The sequence below is a fragment of the Leguminivora glycinivorella genome, chromosome 8 (assembly GCF_023078275.1).
Source record: "Leguminivora glycinivorella isolate SPB_JAAS2020 chromosome 8, LegGlyc_1.1, whole genome shotgun sequence".
NCBI lineage: Eukaryota > Metazoa > Arthropoda > Insecta > Lepidoptera > Tortricidae > Leguminivora > Leguminivora glycinivorella.
Genome location: NC_062978.1, coordinates 26095098 through 26115118, shown reverse-complemented (window position 1 = coordinate 26115118; position 20021 = coordinate 26095098). Strand labels below are relative to the sequence as shown.

Below are 20021 nucleotides of genomic sequence, written 5' to 3'. Positions count from 1 at the left end.
TGAATGTCAAGTCAAGATGTCAAGTCACTTGAAGTTGACAGTCGGTCATAGACAAAAATGTGCATAAAATGTGAAACACAATAAAACTTTGTATACACGGTCTACATAACACACGACCGCTCTCGTATAACTCAGAAACATTTTTTGTTTAAATCTCTGCCCTCAAGTTATCATTATCTGTATACAACGTAACGTAACTTAACTCACGTAACTGTCAAAATGACAATGACATTTATTTATTTACGTTTGTAGGGGGGCGATCTCGCTCTTACTAAACTCGATAATCTTAGTGAAAATAGTTTGAATATGAAAATCTAAGTATGTTACGATCAATAAGTCACACCAGTTAATAAGTGATTTAGCATTTTTACACCAAGATGGAGAAAGATTACAAGTTTGCAGCTTGCACGTATTTCGCAAAGAATCACCCGGGCGAGACCTGCGGTAGCAATGGCTTGCCGTTGACTCCCAGCTCTATAACTATACTTGGCTGGGCTCAGCGCCTGCTCACTATAGAGCATCCTAATTTGTGCACGTACCTTGATGTTATACGAGGGAAACATGGTAAGTAGATTAATGTTACGACCTGGGTACGTAGCTTATCTACAAACGCAATAATATCGTTGTCGTAGCTAGGCAACTCTATCGCTCTTCGGTACTGGCGTGACAGAGCCATAATTCGTCAACGATTATCATTTCGGCTAGGCCGGCAGTAATTTAATTTTGAATAATATGGCAAGTTTTGACCTTATACTCACATTCATGCTGATGTTATCTGTTCCAGAGAGAATCATAGTGGTAGCAGAAGTAATAGGCAAGTCCCTTAGTGAATACACCTCAAAATTTACCCACAACGAAATAAAGAACATTGCATACCAAGTGGCCACTGCTCTCACATACTTACATGAGCAGGATATAATGCATCGGACATTGTCCGATGATAATATCTTAGTGGACCACGAGGGGAGGGTTAAACTGTTTAACTATGGCATGTATTATATGACTGGAAGGGGGGAGGAAGTATTATTCCCACTTGGGTAAGTCTTATTCTTATTATGCATGAAAGAAACAGGCAATAACAATGAGTAGTTACATGTTTCAAAATAACATATTTTACTTTCAGTGTCCCAAGATATCTGAGCCCAGAAACAATTCTAGACGGTGGTGGTCCAGCCGCAGACCTCTGGACCTTCGGTATCATACTTCTAGAGCTATGTCTGGGCAAGCTATGGACGAACCTGAAGCCCGGACCGATTTTGAGGAGAATACTTACCTTAGTTCATGCTGGGAGCCCGGCTGAGAGGATCGCTAGAGAAAATGACTTATATGATGCTTATAAGGTAGGTCTATCGCCTCAGATTCTTCCTTAACACGTTTGACATCAAGAACCCAGGTGGGCACTCGTGAACTATGCTGATGCCTGAGTACCCACTTTTAACGTTCTCGTCATACAAGCGGGTGGTTATAGATTATGAATGGTTTCTGACATAGTCCTCATTTTTTGTCTGATAGTAAATGTTAAAAATGTTTTTCACCACACCAACTGGTAAATGCTTACTTTGCTATTCGAAAACAGATAGCAAAATTGCATTTTATCCATAATAGTGCAAAGTAATTTCATACAAATTTTAACTTGATGTCTTAATCTGGTTGGTAGAATTTACCTATAAATGATGGTTTTAAATCATAAATATTGAATAAATTGATGGATTTCATTTAATTTGATTTTTATTTTGACCTGTTGGTGTGGTGAAAAATTTTGTGTTCATTTCACTCAGTTGCAAAGTTTGTTTAACCTACGTGCCTTAAAACCCTCGCTACGCACGCGGTTCAATATTGGAATGTTTCGCTTGCTCGGGTATCAATATTGACACATGCAGTTAAACAACAACTTTGCCCCCTTGTAAAACAAATAACTATTGTACACTTACTTCGCTAGTGCCAGTGATCTCCAAAAATGAGTTTTGCTCTCAAACACAAAAGCATGCCACTTCGTTTAATTCATAACGTACAAACAATTCATGATGCTTTAAAATTACTATACATGCTAGAATAGAATATGATTTATTTCTAATAAAATAAATAAAAATAAAATAAAAATAAAATAAAAATAAAAATAAAACAAAATAAAAATAAAAATCATTTATTTCAGAAGACACGTTCCATAATATGGTTAGTAGCTCTAAAACTTAATAACTATGTTATACTAATTTAGTACAAATAATATAAAACATTAACACAACACAAACAATACTTTCACGGATCCCTCACGTGCAGATCCACGAACCGGCCAAGGACGGGCGAGTCCAGCCTGTCTGCTATCATCCGCAGGATGCTGTTGCCGCTCTCTCGCACACGTCTTATTACGGACGCCGACTTTTTGCGCATTATCGCATAAAAATCATCGACAGCGGCGTCCGCAAACATGCCCGACGCGCTACAATGGCGAGGGAGCCTCAACAATGCCCTGAATGCATTATTATACTGCACTCTAAGTGCACTGTACGCCCGCTGCGTAAAACCGACCCATAGACCACACGAGTAGAAGCTTTGGCAATAGGCTCTAAAAAGAGTAAGCTTTACAGGAACAGTATCTAATAACACAGATAGTGAATTAATAATAAGCCAAATGGCCTCACCTCAGCATATTATAGCCAGCAACCAGTATTTGGCAACTTCCAACACTGCTTTTAATTCAGAGTAACCTAGATCTAATTAAGTAATATAAAAATGCCTACAGTGTGATTCTAATTACTTTTTATTTCATATTCATTTTGGTACACACAGCATAAACATAATGAGCGAAGTGCAAGAACATAAAAATGTCAAATCAGCACTATCAGCAGTAGATTTTTATTTATTAACAAACATTGTATAGCAATTTTACTGCCCTACTTTTATAGACAAAATGGCCAGAAATAAATACCTACCTGATTTGAAGTGTTTTTTGCAAGTTTTTACCTATAACTTGAAATATGTAGGCAGGTTTTTACACGACACAGGTATAAATCTTTTGTTGAAAATGAAACTTGTGTAAAAACTTCTTTCGCGTTATAACATACTAGCTTTTGCCCGCAACTTCGCTTGCGTTAGAAAGAGACAAAAAGTAGCCTATGTCACAATCCCTTCAACTATCTCCACTTAAAAAATCACGACAATTCGTCGCTCCGTTATTATGCCGTGAAAGACGGACAAACAAACAGACACACACTTTGCCATTTACAATATTAGTATGGATTTATAAAAATACATATGTATACATATATTTGTTGCAGCAAATACCAGAAGACCTCCGAAACATTATCGAAAAATGCCTAAAAATCCTCCCAAGCGAACGCGCCACTTTTCCCGAAATCGTCAATGATCTCTCTCATATGGACGTGCGGTTGCCCGTTGAGAGCAAACCGCCCCGCGGCCTGATGGGCTGCAAGCTGCAGTTCCTGTACCATTGGTGGCAGTTAGCCGGGGGCGATGTGCAGGCCAAGCTGAAGAAGCATGGCTTGATTAAGAACAGTCCGCCTATACTGTCTATGCCTTCGTAAGTATCCTTGTTTTTCATAGACTTTCTGTGAAAGTAACAAAATGTATTGGGTTGGTAAGAAAGTAATGAGCGAATCATAACCAATATTGTAATTTTTATTTAATTTATTATTTTAATCATTTATCAAAAATATAACGGCCTTCGTTATCTACTACTTGTCTCCATCGTTCTGGTAAAGAATGAATAGCATCGGCGAAGAAGTTCTTAGGTTTAGATTCAAAAAACTCAGCTATGTACTGTCGTAGGTGGGCTTGATCATCGAACTTTTTTTCATTCAAGGCATTGCTTAGCGATCTGAACAATGCGTAATCCGTAGGTGCCAAGTCTGGAGAGTACGGTGGATGAGGTATCACTTTCCAACCTAGCTCCAATAGCTTTAGCCGAGTCACTTTTGCAACGTGTGGGCGAGCATTGTCGTGTAAGAAAAAAACTTTAGCATGCTGTGGACGATTCTGACAGATTTTTTGGTTTAAATTTTCAAGCTGATTACAGTATACTGATGCGGTAACAGTCATTCCACTTGGTAGGAGTTCCCAGTGAATAATACCATGAATATCCCACCAAACGGACGGCATAAATTTTTTCGGGTGAGGCTCTGTTTTTGGTGCCTCTATTCCTTTTTCGTTTGGAGCTAGCCACTGACGTTTGCGTGTGTGATTTATATATAAGACCCATTTTTCATCTCCAGTGATAAGATGGTCCAACCAGTTGAATGTGCGGCGAAAAGACAGAAGTTGTATGCAGATATCGGCACGGCGGTTTAGTTGATCTCTATCAAGTTCGTGCGGTATCCAAACACTGTATTTGTAGTTTTTTCCCAACTCGTGTAAATGTGTTTCTATGGAGACATGAGAGCAGCCTAACTCGGTAGCAAGAGTACGACTCGTTAGCCTCGGATCTCCCTCAATTAAGGTTTTTAATTTGGCTACATCAATCTTCACCGGTCGACCAGACTTAGGTTGATCTGATAATGAAAAGTCGCCACTACGAAACCGCTGGAACCATCGTTTCGCCGTGGCCTCAGACACAACTTCAGGAGCAACACGCTGACATATACTGAAATTCATATAGTAAGCAATGCCTTACATGCACTTTTAATTCGTCCATTTTCTTCCTTATATTAGCTCGGCGACAGCTAGTGAATGACTGACGAGAAACTGTGCGACTCGCCCTTTATATACTTTCGACCAAAGAAGATTCTAGAACTCTCTCAAAAATTTTATGTGGAATTCAATCGATCGCTCATTACTTTCTTACCAACCCAATATTTTAACATTTTTGGGACAAAGAATGGGTACCATATATTGTCCCAACTGGAAAAAGCGTTGGTACCAATCTTAAGGCCGGAACGGAGTCGGCTGTTCAGGGGCGGCAGTGATCGCTGACCATCAGGCGACGTCTGCTCGTTTGTCACCTATAACATAAAAAACTGTCCAAGATTATGGTCTAATCGTGCCACTTTGCTCGAAATCTCAACGACCTCTCTTATATGGACGTTGAATTGCCCGTTCAGAGTAAACTGCGCGTTACAACCTTATATTTTAAACATCATTATTGTTTTAAAATGTAACTTGCATGTTTCGGATTGTGTTACGTTATCAGTGGGCTATTTTACCACAGTGACTTTGACACTTGACACTGACAATTCTGTGCCTATTTCTATAACATTGTTACTCAGTGGCGAAGTGTCTCTGTCAGGTGACAATTAAACATGTAAACAATTGTTAGTGTTGTGAAATAGGCCACTGGATCACTTTAAAAGACACAAGCGCGTTTTGAGAGCGTAGGGGGAGCGTTAGCGGAGCGCAATGATAGCGGTGCGCCGGACGAACGTTGGCGTTGCGCCCATCGGACGCCGGCGGGAACTACCGAGCGCTGATTGTGAGCGGAAAGCGCTCAGCTAACGCTACGCTATCAAAACGTTTTATGTGTGGCGGAGGCAGGCCTGTCCCACTCGCATCGTCGCAGGCATCGAACTGTAAGTACCCCTCGCGAGGGGCAAATCAGTAGGGCCTCACGGGCGAGCGGTGACGCACGCGCGAGAGTTGTTCGTCGCATACCTACGTACCTACTGATTCGACCGCTGTCACAGAATTGATATTTTATCGTGAATATCGTGATACGTACTATTCGAAGCCTCGTTTGTTTACAAAAATAACTAAAGGGCGGAATTTTTCAAGGCCTTTGAGTAGATAATACCCAGGCCTGTTTCAATTAAGGTACCTATCTAAGTAAGTAGGTACGCCTAACTAGTTACACGCGAATTTATTAGAATTCAACCTACATACCACTAAGACATATCTTAGGTTTTTTCGAGCTAAAGTAGAGCAATATAAAAAGGTAGTAATTAAATTAAAATTATATTATTTTTTAAAAGGAGACAACCTTGATATCGTCAGAAAAGGTACGAGTTACGCGATAGAAAGAGAGCGCACTTCTGCATGAATATAATTGTAGGCATTTAGCGTTGTGCTGTCGGATTTGAACTTAATAGTATCGTAGCATAAGTCGTTATTTCTTTAAACGGGTTTTTGGAGAGGGATTTCTGTACTTGTACTAATATTTATTCTGTGGCGGAGGCTTAAAAATGCAGTACAATATCACAATTTACATTTTCAGAGCCATCCTCCTAGACGGTTGTACGGTAGGCGGCAAAGTCGGCGCCCTCTTCGACCGCCGTATAGCGAAATACAGCCTAGAATTACTCAAGACTAGGCTCTCTCACATTCCCATACATGACTATTACCCTCTGATGCATGAGAGAAGGAAGGAGTTCGATGCCGTGTCATTACCGAGGATTATACGGGAAAGGGATACGGAGTACCAGTTTTATAGACTGCTGTGGTTCCAGAGGCTGATGCATGTGAGTTGATAGCCCTTTTTTTACTTACTGCGCCCTCAGCGACCCGAAGTGGATCTTGGCCTCCGACACTAAGACTCCGCCATTCGTTCTTATTCTGTGCGATCTGTGTTTTTTTACTACAACTAGTTCCTGCCGGTGAGTAAGGCTGCCAGAGCTCCACGAGGGTGCGGTGTGCCGGTGACGGAAGGATCTACGGAACTAATTTGTCCTATTGTCCTTTGAGTCGTCGGAACCCGAACCCTTCTTGGAACTTGCACACTCCTTTTTGCTGTGTACTTAACACAGCAAAAAGGAGTGTACAAATTTCTAAGACATGTATGGAAATTCTGGGACACTTTTTGTCTCCCAGTGAGATTGAAAGTACCTACTCGTGATTCTGAGTACAATTGACCTAAAATTCCCTAAAAAATCAAAATAAAAAAAGGCAAAAAAATAAATAAATGCTCAATTATCTCTTCAGTCTGAAACCGCCGAACCAATGAGGAGGCACACTGACATTTTTTCCGACCAGGTGGCGCCTGTGCTAGTATCTAGGCATGTCACTGTCATTCGTATGTGTGAGAGAGAAAAACATATATTCTTCTCGCTCTGTGCAATGGACTAATGAGGTGGCGCCATCTGTCATAACCTTTGAGTGTGCCTGTGCCTCCGCATTAGTTTAATTTGGTAGATAGTTTGCATCCCCTGAAAGATCATATAATATATAATATATATTTCGTCTAAGAGATAAATTATGTCCAGGATGTGTTGAAGTGTTATTTAAAATATTCCCTCAACGTATTCACTGCCAGAAATGCATTGTCCTGCAAAACTGCGCTCTTGGCATTAAATGTGTTAAGAGGATGAACATTGTCTCACATCTACCTCGAAACTGAGATGATGAAATTGAGGCAGCGCCTGTTAATGGATGTACGGCATGTTTTTATACTACGTCGGTGACAAACAAGCATACGGTCTGCCTGATGGAAAGCGGTCACCGTAAGCTATGGACGCCTGCAACTCAAGAAGTGTCACATGCGCGTTGCCAACCCTTAGAAACTTGTACACTCCCTTTTGCTGTTTTAAGTACACAGCAAAAAGGAGTGTACAAGTTCCAAGGAGAGTTCGGGTTGCCGGCGACTCAAAGGACTGAACAAATTTAGTTCCACCAGCACACCCCACCATCGCTGAGCTCTGGCAGCCTTACTCACCATGCATGTTTGAATATTGCCCTCATTCTTTATCAGGCGCCATCTAAATGCCACCCATCCATACAAAGTCGCAGGCAAATGATAGTATGGCGTGTAACAATTACAAGTACCGTAATATTTTTTCAGGGCTACCCCTACACAACATCATACATCCGGGCAGAAGCGGAAGTGGACATCCCTCCTCTGATCCGGGGACACGTCTGGGCAGCCTTGTTAGGCGTCGTAGGGGATATAGAGGACCGTTACGAGAGAATTGATAAAGAGACCCCCACGCCTACTGATAGACAGGTTAGAAGGGGCATTCCATGAGAATGTCGCTCACGACATGCAATTATTCTAATACTTCTGAAGACGATAAGAAAGCGAAGTTGTGTCTGACAACCTTTCATGACTTGGTTAACCAATTGGTAGTGGTGGTTGATATAGGTGCCATACAAGGCAAAAGCGTAAGCGTAAGGCCGTTTTCACATTATCCGATCCGATATCGGATGTCGGAAGGATTTCAATAGAAAAAATCCAAGATGGCGACTGTAATGTATGGGATATCGGTCCGACATCCGACATCGGATCGGATAATGTGAAAACGCACTAAGTCGTAAACGACTTTCTCGTGGAATGCCCCAGAATTGAATGAATTGTTGGCAGACGATTGTAATATCCACTAGATAGTGAAATTCCTAGCCATAGGCACTGGTCCCACCTGGTCGTGGTGGTGGTGGTGTATCTGCGATAGAAGCGAACAAAAGATAGCCTCTCCCGTGTAAATAAAAGAGAGAGCGAGGGGTTTATGGTTCATCGCTCGACGACGAACTCGCTCGCGTTATCATCGCGTCTGTTTTATTTACACGGGAGCGACTATCTTATCTTATCTTATCTTAAATCTGTGGGGGCCCTTCCGGATACACTTCGACCCATCGGGATCTTTTGTGCAATTATCCCCTACGATCCTAATATCCTTCAGCTATTCAGGAGCTTCTCGACCATCTCCACGTTTCGGATGATGAGGCTCATGGGTAGCTGAAGTCCTTTGGTACCAGGTAGCCTGCTCCAAAGTTCTTCATTCTTTGTCTGGCGAGGGCGTGAAATTCACACATTAGATGTCTGACGGTCTCTTCCTCTTCGCCACACCCTGTCCTTCTCTGACACCATTTTCCAAGATTGCGCCAGAAGAAGAAAAAACAAACACATAAAATATTCAAGAGTAAGACATTCAAGCGTGATCCTCGCGACACCATTTTCTAAGATTGCGCCGTTCTCTAATAATTCCCGAAGGAAATTGCACTGTAGACACGTCCTTCAGATGAAGTCTTTGGTGATCAAATAAAAAAAAAAACTTTTCTCAATTTCCACAGATAGACGTCGACATCCCACGTTGCCACCAGTACTGCTGGCTGCTATGCGGTGCTGCCGGTCACAGAGGCCTAAAGAGACTGCTAAAAGCATGGTTATTGACTAACCCACAATATGTTTACTGGCAAGGACTGGACTCCTTAACCGCTCCGTTCCTTTACCTCAACTTTTATAATGAAGGTAAGTTCTTAAACTCAACTTTTATAATGGGTCATAGGGCTCCAAAGTGAATGCTAAAAGCATAGTTACTGACTAACCCACAATACGTTTACTGGCAAGGACTGGACTCTTTAACCGCTCCTTTCCTTTACCTCAACTTTTATAATGAAGGTAAGCACTTTACCTCAACTTTTATAATGAAGGTAACTCAACTTTTCTCCAAAAAGGCGTGGTTATTGGCTAACCCACGATATGGTTACTGGCAAGGATTGGACTCTTTAATCCCTCCGTTCCTTTACCTCAACTTTTATAATGAAGGTAACTAACATTAACCTCAACTTTTGTGCATATGTACAAATCGCTCAATGTATCTCGCAAAAAATCTTCTAAAACCCGCTTACTCATGGTCCTGGGATGTTAAAAAATTTTGTAACGTCTAATACACAATTCGTATTATTTCAGCCCGTGCCTTCGCTTGTTTATCAGCGTTTGTCCCACGTTTTCTACATAAGTTCTTCCTAAAGGTATTTAGTTATTATTTAGATTAAAGTTTACATCTAAGTAGACGTATCTTTTTAACTAATTATTATATTTGTTTTCAAGGACAACAGCGCCGTAATAAAGGAGTACCTAGCCAAATTCTGGCAGATGGTAGCTTTCCACGAACCGGAGTTGGTCACTCATCTCTTCGAGATCGGCTTTGAGCCGAACCTGTTCGCTATACCGTGGTTCCTCACTATGTTCTCACGTGAGTTACTATAGACTAACCTACAATAGGGAACTTGACTGTAGTTAAAAAAAAAATATTTTATACCATGTACGAAATAAAGAATCAGATAATTATAAGAAAAACATGGACAGAGGTTATTTTTAAATCCAATTTCTATTTAATAAGTCAGGTAGAAATATATAAAGTAACTGAGTTGACTGTGACGTCACTCAATTTGATTTCATATAAATTCCATATTAGCAAGTCGCTCAATTTCGTTTTGACTGTTCTTAAAAAGAAGCTGATTTGACTAGGAGGCAAGTAGCCTATACATTACAATATCGGCAGATGGTTGCCTTCTACGAGCTAAAACTGGTTACTCGCCCCTTCGAGGTCGGGGTTCTAGTCGAATTCCGTGGTGCCAAAACTATGTTCTCACGTGAGTTACTAAATATTAGAATGGCAGAAGATGGTCGCCTAACACGATCCATAACTGATCACCCACCTCTTCGAGCGGTTCTCTTCGATATCGGATTCGAGCCGAATTTGTTCGCTTTACCGAGTTCCTCACCTTCTCACGTGAGTTACTATATTATAAACTTTTTTTTATTATTATTATAAATGGGACACTAGACAAAGACGTGGCCACACGTGGTCGAATTCGAGCCCAACCTGTTCAAGTTTCACCAGGGTTCACAGGGTTTTTTCAGGGTTCTCACTATGTTCTCACGTGAGTTCCCTGAAAAAGTCGTGTGTGTGTGGATTGAGTGAGCACCTTCCGAAAATAAAAAAAAATATGCTGATCATTTAGTAAAAGTTCTAAAACAATTGTAAAACGAATCTCTGAATTTGTAAAAAGATAAATCAAAAGATACAGCCATTAACATGTGCTCACTCAGTTCTCACAAACCACCAATGAAAACAGTGAATATATTCATTTAACATATAATATTTATATACTAACATTTAGTAAAAAATAGGCCAAGCTACCTCTATAAATATTAGATCACCTAGTGACGTATTAAATTTTTTACAAATAGTTTCTTATGCTCACTCAATCCACACACTTTTGAAAAGCCGAATTTTGATGAAAAACATAAGATTTAGACCGCTATTATATATGTATAGTTTAGTAAAAGTGAAATGGGAATTTGTAAAATACAAAACGAACCACTAACGTGTCAGGTTTTTTTATAATAAATTTTTGTAAGTGCTCACTCAGTCCACACGTTTTGAGAAAGTTAAAAATGTAAATATCTTACGATTTGTAGCACCTAAGACACTCGAAAGTACTTCAACATTTAGTAAAAATTTTTACTAAATATCCACCATCTAATATTTTATATTCGTTGTCTGGTTTTAAAGATATTCAGACATAACTTTTCTCATACAAATGTATCAAGTAGGGTGACCACACTATGTCGGCTCCTGATTTGCCCCACCTTCCCATTGTCATATTGAGATTGGGGAGTTTCCTTCGTTCAATTTTGATAATATTAAACTAATACCATATCAATTCTCCATCTGCAAACTGTTTTTAGGTTATGTTCTTGGCCTAGTGATGATGTGTATTGTTTAATTTTTATCGACGTCAAGATAATAACCATATCGACATGCATGCATTAAAAAGGACATGAATGATAATTGGTAAGAAACAAAGAATATAATACTTCACTAGTAAGAAACCAGAACCTGGTAATCTAATCGCGCTAACAGATGAGCGTACCGGATTTGTAAGTGGGAGCGAGAAATAGTTATTCTTTTCTCGCTCCCACTTACAAATCCGGTAAACTATTATCAAAATTGAACGAAACTCCCCAATCTCAATATGACAATGGGAAGGTGGGGAAAATCAGGAGCCGACATAGTGTGGTCACCCTACTTGATACATTTGTATAAGAAAAGTTATGTCTGAATATCTTTAAAACCAGACAACGAATATAAAATATTAGATGGTGGATATTTAGTAAAAATTTTTACTAAATGTTGAAGTACTTTCGAGTGTCTTAGGTGCTACAAATCGTAAGATATTTACATTTTTAACTTTCTCAAAACGTGTGGACTGAGTGAGCACTTACAAAAATTTATTATAAAAAAACCTGACACGTTAGTGGTTCGTTTTGTATTTTACAAATTCCCATTTCACTTTTACTAAACTATACACATATAATAGCGGTCTAAATCTTATGTTTTTCATCAAAATTCGGCTTTTCAAAAGTGTGTGGATTGAGTGAGCATAAGAAACTATTTGTAAAAAATTTAATACGTCACTAGGTGATCTAATATTTATAGAGGTAGGTTGGCCTATTTTTTATTTACTAAATGTTAGTATATAAATATTATATGTTAAATGAATATATTCACTGTTTTCGTTGGTAGTTTGTGAGAACTGAGTGAGCACATGTTAATGGCTGTATCTTTTGATTTATCTTTTTACAAATTCAGAGATTCGTTTTACAATTGTTTTAGAACTTTTACTAAATGATCAGAGTATTTTTTTTTATTTTCGGAAGGTGCTCACTCAATCCACACACACACAAAAAGTCGCAGATTAGAGTCCTGTCAGAGGTGTGAATTTATTTTTTTCCTTTAATCTATAAAGTTGTAGTACCGCTCGTAATTTCTGCTTGATAGAGAAAATAACCTAAAAATGCCTTTCTCTTTCTAGATGTGTTCCCCCTCCACAAGATCCTTCACCTCTGGGACGCATTTCTGGTAGAAGGCCCCTTGTTGCCCATCTTCATGGGAGTGGGTATACTCCGGCAGTTGCGAGACACGCTGCTCGAGTCCGGATTCAACGAGTGTATACTGCTTTTCTCCGATCTACCGGAGATCGATATTGGCGAGTGTGTTAAGGTAAAAAATGACGTCATCACTGTCATACATTAGGGATACCAGTCAATTTTCAAAGTTACTACCAAATCTACTAATACCCAATTGAAGGTATTTTTTAATTATACAAATCTTTGATTTATTGGCACCAAAATAGTTACATTATAATTATTTGCTTATTCTTTAAAATATATCGAAACCCTAGTTTGGATATAACACTAAAATAATATAAGAAGTTTTAAAGTCAAGTAATATACAGATAAAAATACTACTACTATGGTAACCTCATTAACACTGGCCACACGTGCGAGAGGGACACCAGCCCAAACAATGCCCTCTCATGTGGACCGTTTTCGCTAGTCTGATACGATCGCCTTTCTGTCTCAGTGATAAGGTTCAATTTAGTATGGCAAAAAATGTGATTGCGCTGTCCCCTGTAAAGGCCTTTGGGCAATACCGAGAGATACGTGTCATAACATAACTCATAAGACAAATATAACGACCTAATTTGTATGATGGCCCTGGATATTTCAAGTAAAGTTTCTCGACTTCGCTTATCTTTTCTCGGGACTTTTGTCGCGTAATTTATACCTGGATTGCCTATTGAAGGCAACGAACTATACAGCGTGTAAACATAATACGGGCGATAGATTAAACTAGGCATATAATTTATTAGCGTTAATTGAGAGGTTTTTGATTTACTTTTAATTTTCTTCTCATAATGAATTTTTGAAAAAAAAATCCCAGCAGCAATGTACTGCAAACGTGCTTGCGATTAGGGTTGCAAAAAAAACGTTTTTTTTCTAGTTTGAAAAAAAAAAACATGAAAAAAAACCGTGAAAAAAAACCAGTTTTTTTTCTGGAGTATGTTTTTTTTCTAAAGTACAAAATCTCAAAATTTGCAAAGTATTTTTTAGACTTAATGTTAACTATTAAACGAATTTAATCAAATAACTTTGATTTCTGATCTTATAAAAGTAACATTTACGAAATCTGTAGTTGGTAGTTATCACTATTTACTGTTGGCAACACCACCGCCTCTCCACGCTGCACGCCGCTTCGGGGATTCCCCAATAAACGTTTGTATACTGAATGTTAGTCGAATTAAAATGTACGTTTTTCTTATTGAAACACGTTACAACTCACGAAAAACCGTTATTGTCGAATTATTTGTTCATCTAAAAAAAAACATATTTAGAAAAAAAACAACGGTGCTCGATTTTTTTTCATGTTTTTTTTTCATAATTCTGAAAAAAAAAAAATTTGGTTTTTTTCTATTTGCAACCCTAGTGGCGATGACAGTCAATGACCACAGTTGTCATTCACTCAAACACACTCGCGTTAAACGCTGTCAACGAGCGTTTTACGCAAGTGTTTTTGCATTACTTTGCGGGCCGAATTAATTTGTTTTTAACCGACTTCAAAAAAGGAGGAGGTTCTCAATTCGACTGATTTTTTTTTTTTTTTTGTATGTATGTTACTCGATATCTCCGAGAATCGTGGACCGATTTTCAAAATTTTTTTTTGATCGAACGGGTATAACCCCGAGATGGTCCCATTGGCACCAAGTCGGGGTCTGATGATGGGATCTTGGAGAAATCGAGGGAACTCTTCAAATGTTATAGGCACATGTAATGTTTTTAATGTATTTTTCAAAGGTACACCAGTATTTACGCCTGATGGTAATAATTTTATGTGGCTGAGCTGATGATGGAAGGTCAACTCCTCAATGGTTAGGAGTTAAAGGATAATTCTTTCACTACTGTACATATATTCGGATTGATACATATAATATCAATAGAAACCACTAAAAATCAACAAATAAATTAACTTTTTAACAAAAAATAAAACCGCCTTCAAAAAAAAGCGCGTTACAAAACACGTAGAAACTAAAAAGCAAAAAATAATAAACCTTTGAATTCAGATTTCTTATCGTATTGCAATAATCTAAACATCCAAATTATAAACAAATCAATTATTTTTGGAGTCGGGGCCAGCCTGAGTATGGTTGGGTGGGGCCAAACAGGCAATATAGCAAGGCGACGAACAGGTCTGGCACCGACTACAAAAATAATTGATTTGTTTATAATTTGGATGTTTAGATTATTGCAATACGATAAGAAATCTGAATTCAAAGGTTTATTAATTTTTGCTTTTTAGTTTCTACGTGTTTTGTAACGCGCTTTTTTTTTGAAGGCGGTTTTATTTTGTATGGATATTTTTTTTATTTAAAAGTTACCTAATTAGGTAAATTTCTTATGTCTTATACTCACCACCGTTAAAAGAGTCGCCCCTGGTAGGTTAACACAACGTTTTTTAGAAATCGAGGGTATATTATAGTGTAACCTAACATAAATAATTTGATTGAGTTAAGTTAACGTTTGTAATTGTAAAATATTATTTATAAAATGATATGATTTGTTATTGTAAAATACTACTCGGGATAGTAATAGATAAGCACATCTGCTGGAAACCACATATAAAAAATATTAAGAGTAAAATATCAAAATTTGTTTACGCCTTGAAAGAAATTTTCATAATGGGGCATCACTGAATTGTGATTATTTTTCTTAACTATGACTTAATTGATAAGTACTTAATTGATAGCTAATTATCAATAACGTTCTAATTATGACTTAATTGATGATTAACTATCAATTAAGTCATAGTTAAGAAAAAAAAATCACAATTTAGTGTTGCCCCATTATGAAAGTTGCTCAGTGTGACCCTCCCCAGTACCCTGTTCACTCCTGCTCACGACTCATGAATCACCCTGTATGTATGTATTTATCTATTTAAGTATGTATATCGTCGCTTAGCACCCATAGTACAAGCTTTGCTTAGTTTGAAGCTAAGTTGATCTGTGTAAGGTGTCCCCAACATTTATTTATTTATTTATTAATAACAAATAACATGATATGATTTTAGGAATCCATCGAGATGTGCCGCAGCTCACCGAGAAGTGTAACATACAGACGGTTCACAAATGACGCTGAAGTAAAAGACCCCATGGCAAGTCACTATGCTTGTGTTTATGTGCAACAATAAACGAGTTTTACTTTTTTTTTTTACTTTTATCTACTGAGTTCAAAAACTTGCGACAGGCGTAGTCAATACAAATCTCTTACCTTCATTATAAATGTGTGTGTTTGTATGTTTATCCGTCTTTCACGGCAAAACGGAGCGACGAATTGACGTGATTTTGAAGTGATTGTGAGATAGAGTAACATGGGCTATTTTTTGTCTTTTTCTAACTTCCCAAGTCCCTAAAATGGGGGGTGGAAGTTTGTATGGTTTTCCGCAATTTTGGAAATTAACGCGAGCGAAGCCGCGGGAAAAAGCTAGTATTAAATATTGGTGAAAATTAGTTTTAGCGGCAGCACTTTTTAATACACTTAGGCCTGATTTAGACGGCGTGCGAACTCGTTACATTGCGGGCTGTTGAGGTTACATACAATTTTGCACTGCCATCAAATACCGCAATGTAATAAAACTCGTATGCGAGTTCTCGCGCCGTCTAACGGCCCAGTAGGCCTAGCACATGATGGCCGCGAGAGTATGTCGCCGCGAGATAGATGACACGTCTTCTTCTAACTGTATTAATGACATAAGGACGGGTAGTTATTATTGACGACCGGTCTGGCGCAGTCGGTAGTGGCCCTGCCTGCTACGCCGCGGTCCCGGGTTCGAATCCCGGTAAGGGCATTTATTTGTGTGATGAGCACTGATATTTGTTCCTGAGTCATGGATGTTTTCTATGTATATAAGTATTTATATATTATATATATCGTTGCCTGAGTACCCACAACACAAGCCTTCTTGAGCTTACCGTGGGCCTCAGTCAATCTGTGTAAGAATGTCCTATAATATTTATTATTATTTATTTATTTATTAGTCTATCTCGCGGCGACATACTCTCGCAGCCATCATGTGCTAGGCCTACAGCCACGACATTGGTCTAAGCGCGACAGCGGTGAGCGGCAGCCATACGTGCGAATGAAAAGTCCCATCGCTGTGTCTCGCTCCAATGTATGGCCGCCGCTCACCGCTGTCGCGCTTAGACCAATGTCGTGGCTGAGCCAAGTGCTTAGATAAATTATTATAGGTTATTCATACTTTTCAGGATGCGGTAGAAATACCAATGGATGTTCTGTGCACGGAATGTTGTCCGCGAATCAGCCTGTCTGACTTCTTCTCCCTCATATGTCAAGATAAGTCCTGCGTGATCGACATTAGGTCTAATTTACTGTGAGTATTATATTATTTTATTTACCTGTTATTGGTAATTCAGGAGATTTTTTTTTACGGTAACATTTAATGTTTATAATTTATTGTAAACTAGAATGCCTTAGGTCGCGCTTTTCATAAGTGATTAGTTGATTACATATAATGTATTCTAAGTGATATGATTACATATAGTGAAGACAAGTATAAATAAAATAAGATAGCCTTTTATTTCTTGCTTTGAAAATGTTTAACAATTTATATAGTTTTTTTTTTCATAAAAGTTTTCGTTTAAAATATTTTCAGCAACTACAAAGTTACTAATATTTTATCTGACCTTATTCAAAATATAAGAGATTCAACTACATATATCCCCATAAGACTTATTTAAATAAAATCTATAGATTCTTATATTTTACTCGTACATTTTTTTTTTGTTTTAGCTATTTTAAATCACTGTTTATAAATTGTATAACAATCATTTTTTTTACGTTAGGTACGAGAAAAGCTGCATAGAAGGCAGCATCAACATCCCATACAGCGGCGTTCACCTAGGACAACATGAGTTACAGTCGCTTGGGCCAAACAACCACAAAATTTTAACTGAGGCGATTAAGTTGAAGAAAACCGTCGTTGTGGCATCGGCAGAAGATGAGACTGCTCAGTTGGTTAGTATCTTAATAATAGTTGTTTTAGCAAAGCAGAAACATCTGTAAGTAAATAAATAATAAATAAATAAATATTATAGGACATTCTTACACAGATTGACTGAGCCCCACGGTAAGCTCAAGAAGGCTTGTGTTGTGGGTACTCAGACAACGATATATATAATATATAAATACTTATATACATAGAAAACATCCATGACTCAGGAACAAATATCTGTGCTCATCACACAAATAAATGCCCTTACCGGGATTCGAACCCGGGACCGCGGCGCAGCAGGCAGGGTCACTACTGACTGCGCCAGACCGGTCGTCAAGTGATATAATTTAATTCGACATATACCTACATATGAATTTAACTAACCTAACCACAAAATTAAAATTTTGAAAAACCCCCGACATAGACTGATTTTCATGAAACATGGACATGAACTACGAACACTCCCGACTAACTCAGCTTTCAGACAAAAAAAACTAAATCTAAATCGGTTCATCCGTTTGGGAGCTACGATGCCACAGACAGACAGACAGACAGACCGACGGATGGACGGACGGACGGACGGACAGACAGACAGACACACACGTCAAACTTATAACACCCCGTCGTTTTTGCGTCGGAGGTTAAAAATCAGTTGTAAAATATAAAGATTGGTCAGAGCTCAGAGGTGCAATTTTCCATTTAATTTAAAAATGTATATCTTCATATTGGTAGGCTTTTTTGTGACCCAGGAGACAAGGAAAGTGTGAAAAAAAAAGACATGAACATAAATGCCAACAGGAAAGTAAAGAAATCACGTCTGTCTATGTAAAGGTACTTGTTTTCCATCGTTACATTATACGGATGTAAATCGAAAGACCTAATAAATAATCAGTAAATATTTATAAAAATGTATGTATGTTTGTCCACAGTTCAGCTCGTACCTCGTGAAGTGTCACGTGCCCCGGGTGTGCGTGCTGCACGGCGGTACACACTCGCTACACACACACGTGCCCTCCCTCTTCACCGTGCCTAGGAACGACAGGAAATAGACCATAATTCTTTACAGTTCGGCTTATACCTTGTGAAGTGTCACGTGCAATACACACATGTGTTGCACGGCGGTACACACGCATTGCATACACATACCATCCCTCTTCACCGTGCCTAGGAACGACAGGAAATAGACCATAATTCTCCACAGTTCGGCTTATACCTTGTGAAGTGTCACGTGCAACACACACATGTGTTGCACGGCGGTACACACGCATTGCATACACATACCATCCCTCTTCACCGTGCCTAGGAACGACAGGAAATATACCATAATTCTCCACAGTTCAGCTTATATACCTTGTGAAGTGTCACGTGCAAGTGGGTATGCTGCACGGCGGTACACACGCATTACACACACGTACCATCTCTCTTCACTGTGTCTAGAAACGACCGAAAATAGAACTCATTTGTCCACAGTTCGACTCTTCTCCACGTCTCAATTTTTGTGAGCCAGGACACGACAAGAGTGATAGGGACTTTAATTTTTTTTTAATTGTGGTAATTAGTAACGGACTTGTCTCCTGGGTAACGGATAACGCATGAACAATGAACATGTTAAACGAATATTAAAAAAAATGGTTAGCACTTTGCTGTGCTGTGATTATAAAAACATGGTTTCTTGAAGCATTTTTATTTTTAAATTATTTTATATACAGATATATATATATAAGTTAACATGTTTATACACGAGATTATTAAGTAAGATGTTACTATTTTAAAATAAAAATAAAAATCAGTATACAAATATAATTTGAAATGTTTTTTTTTCTGTTGTCATTCCTTTTGTGTATAATCTAAATAAGTTAGTAGATATTTGCTCGGGGTTTAAATATTTCTTAAAATATTATTATGGTAATGTTTTCATTGCTAGGAATGAATGAATGTAATTAATATTTGAAATAAAATAAACATGATTAAAATTAAATTTTATTGCTATTTTTTCATCATAGCTTTACAGGTCACCAACACCCTAATAAGTTATAAATGTTATTATCGAAATCTGAGGTTACCAAAGTGGATAAAATTCAAATAATATTATTGCAAATAAGTAATATAATTATATATTTATTTATGCGAGTGATAGGGTCGAGTGGAGGAAGAGAGGGGAGGCCTTTGCCCAGCAGTGGGACACTAACGCAGGCTAGGAAAAAAAAAAAATATTAGAAGGTCTTAACCACTTTGACCTCTCCGAACAGACTCTAATAAGAAAACTCATATTTAGGTAATACTAGCTTTTACCCGCGGCTTCGCTCGCGTTAAATTCGGAAATTGTGGAGTGCTCCATACAAACTTCCACCCCCCATTTTAGGGAAGTGGGGAGTTAGAAAGAGATAATAAATCCATCCCTTCAACTATCTCCACTTAAAAAAAACCGTTTTGCCGTGAAAGACGGACAAACAGACACACACACTTTCCCATTTATAATATTAGCATGGACGCAATGGATTAGTATGG

General features: G+C 38.3%; 1 protein-coding gene across 1 annotated transcript; it reads left to right on the top strand.

Moving 5' to 3' along the window:
• The first annotated feature begins 258 nt into the window (after nt 1–258).
• On the top strand, nt 259–19378 carry LOC125229055 (TBC domain-containing protein kinase-like protein). Its single transcript, XM_048133832.1, has 14 exons — nt 259–564; nt 785–1037; nt 1124–1340; nt 3276–3538; nt 6161–6404; nt 7721–7882; nt 8947–9124; nt 9566–9627; nt 9707–9851; nt 12481–12668; nt 15573–15656; nt 16768–16892; nt 17365–17536; nt 18443–19378. Exons 1-14 carry the CDS (start codon nt 378–380, stop codon nt 18560–18562), a joined length of 2400 nt encoding a protein of 799 aa, XP_047989789.1. The 5' UTR covers nt 259–377; the 3' UTR covers nt 18563–19378.
• Nucleotides 19379–20021: the final 643 nt, after the last annotated feature.

Bases quoted from the DNA above. Each gene is read 5' to 3' on its own strand.
- LOC125229055 (XM_048133832.1), top strand. From the start codon at position 378: ATGGAGAAAGATTACAAGTTTGCAGCTTGCACGTATTTCGCAAAGAAT. The intron at 1,341-3,275 runs GTAGGTCTATCG...TATTTGTTGCAG, and splicing joins ACTTATATGATGCTTATAAG to CAAATACCAGAAGACCTCCG. The intron at 9,628-9,706 runs GTATTTAGTTAT...TTTGTTTTCAAG, and splicing joins TACATAAGTTCTTCCTAAAG to GACAACAGCGCCGTAATAAA.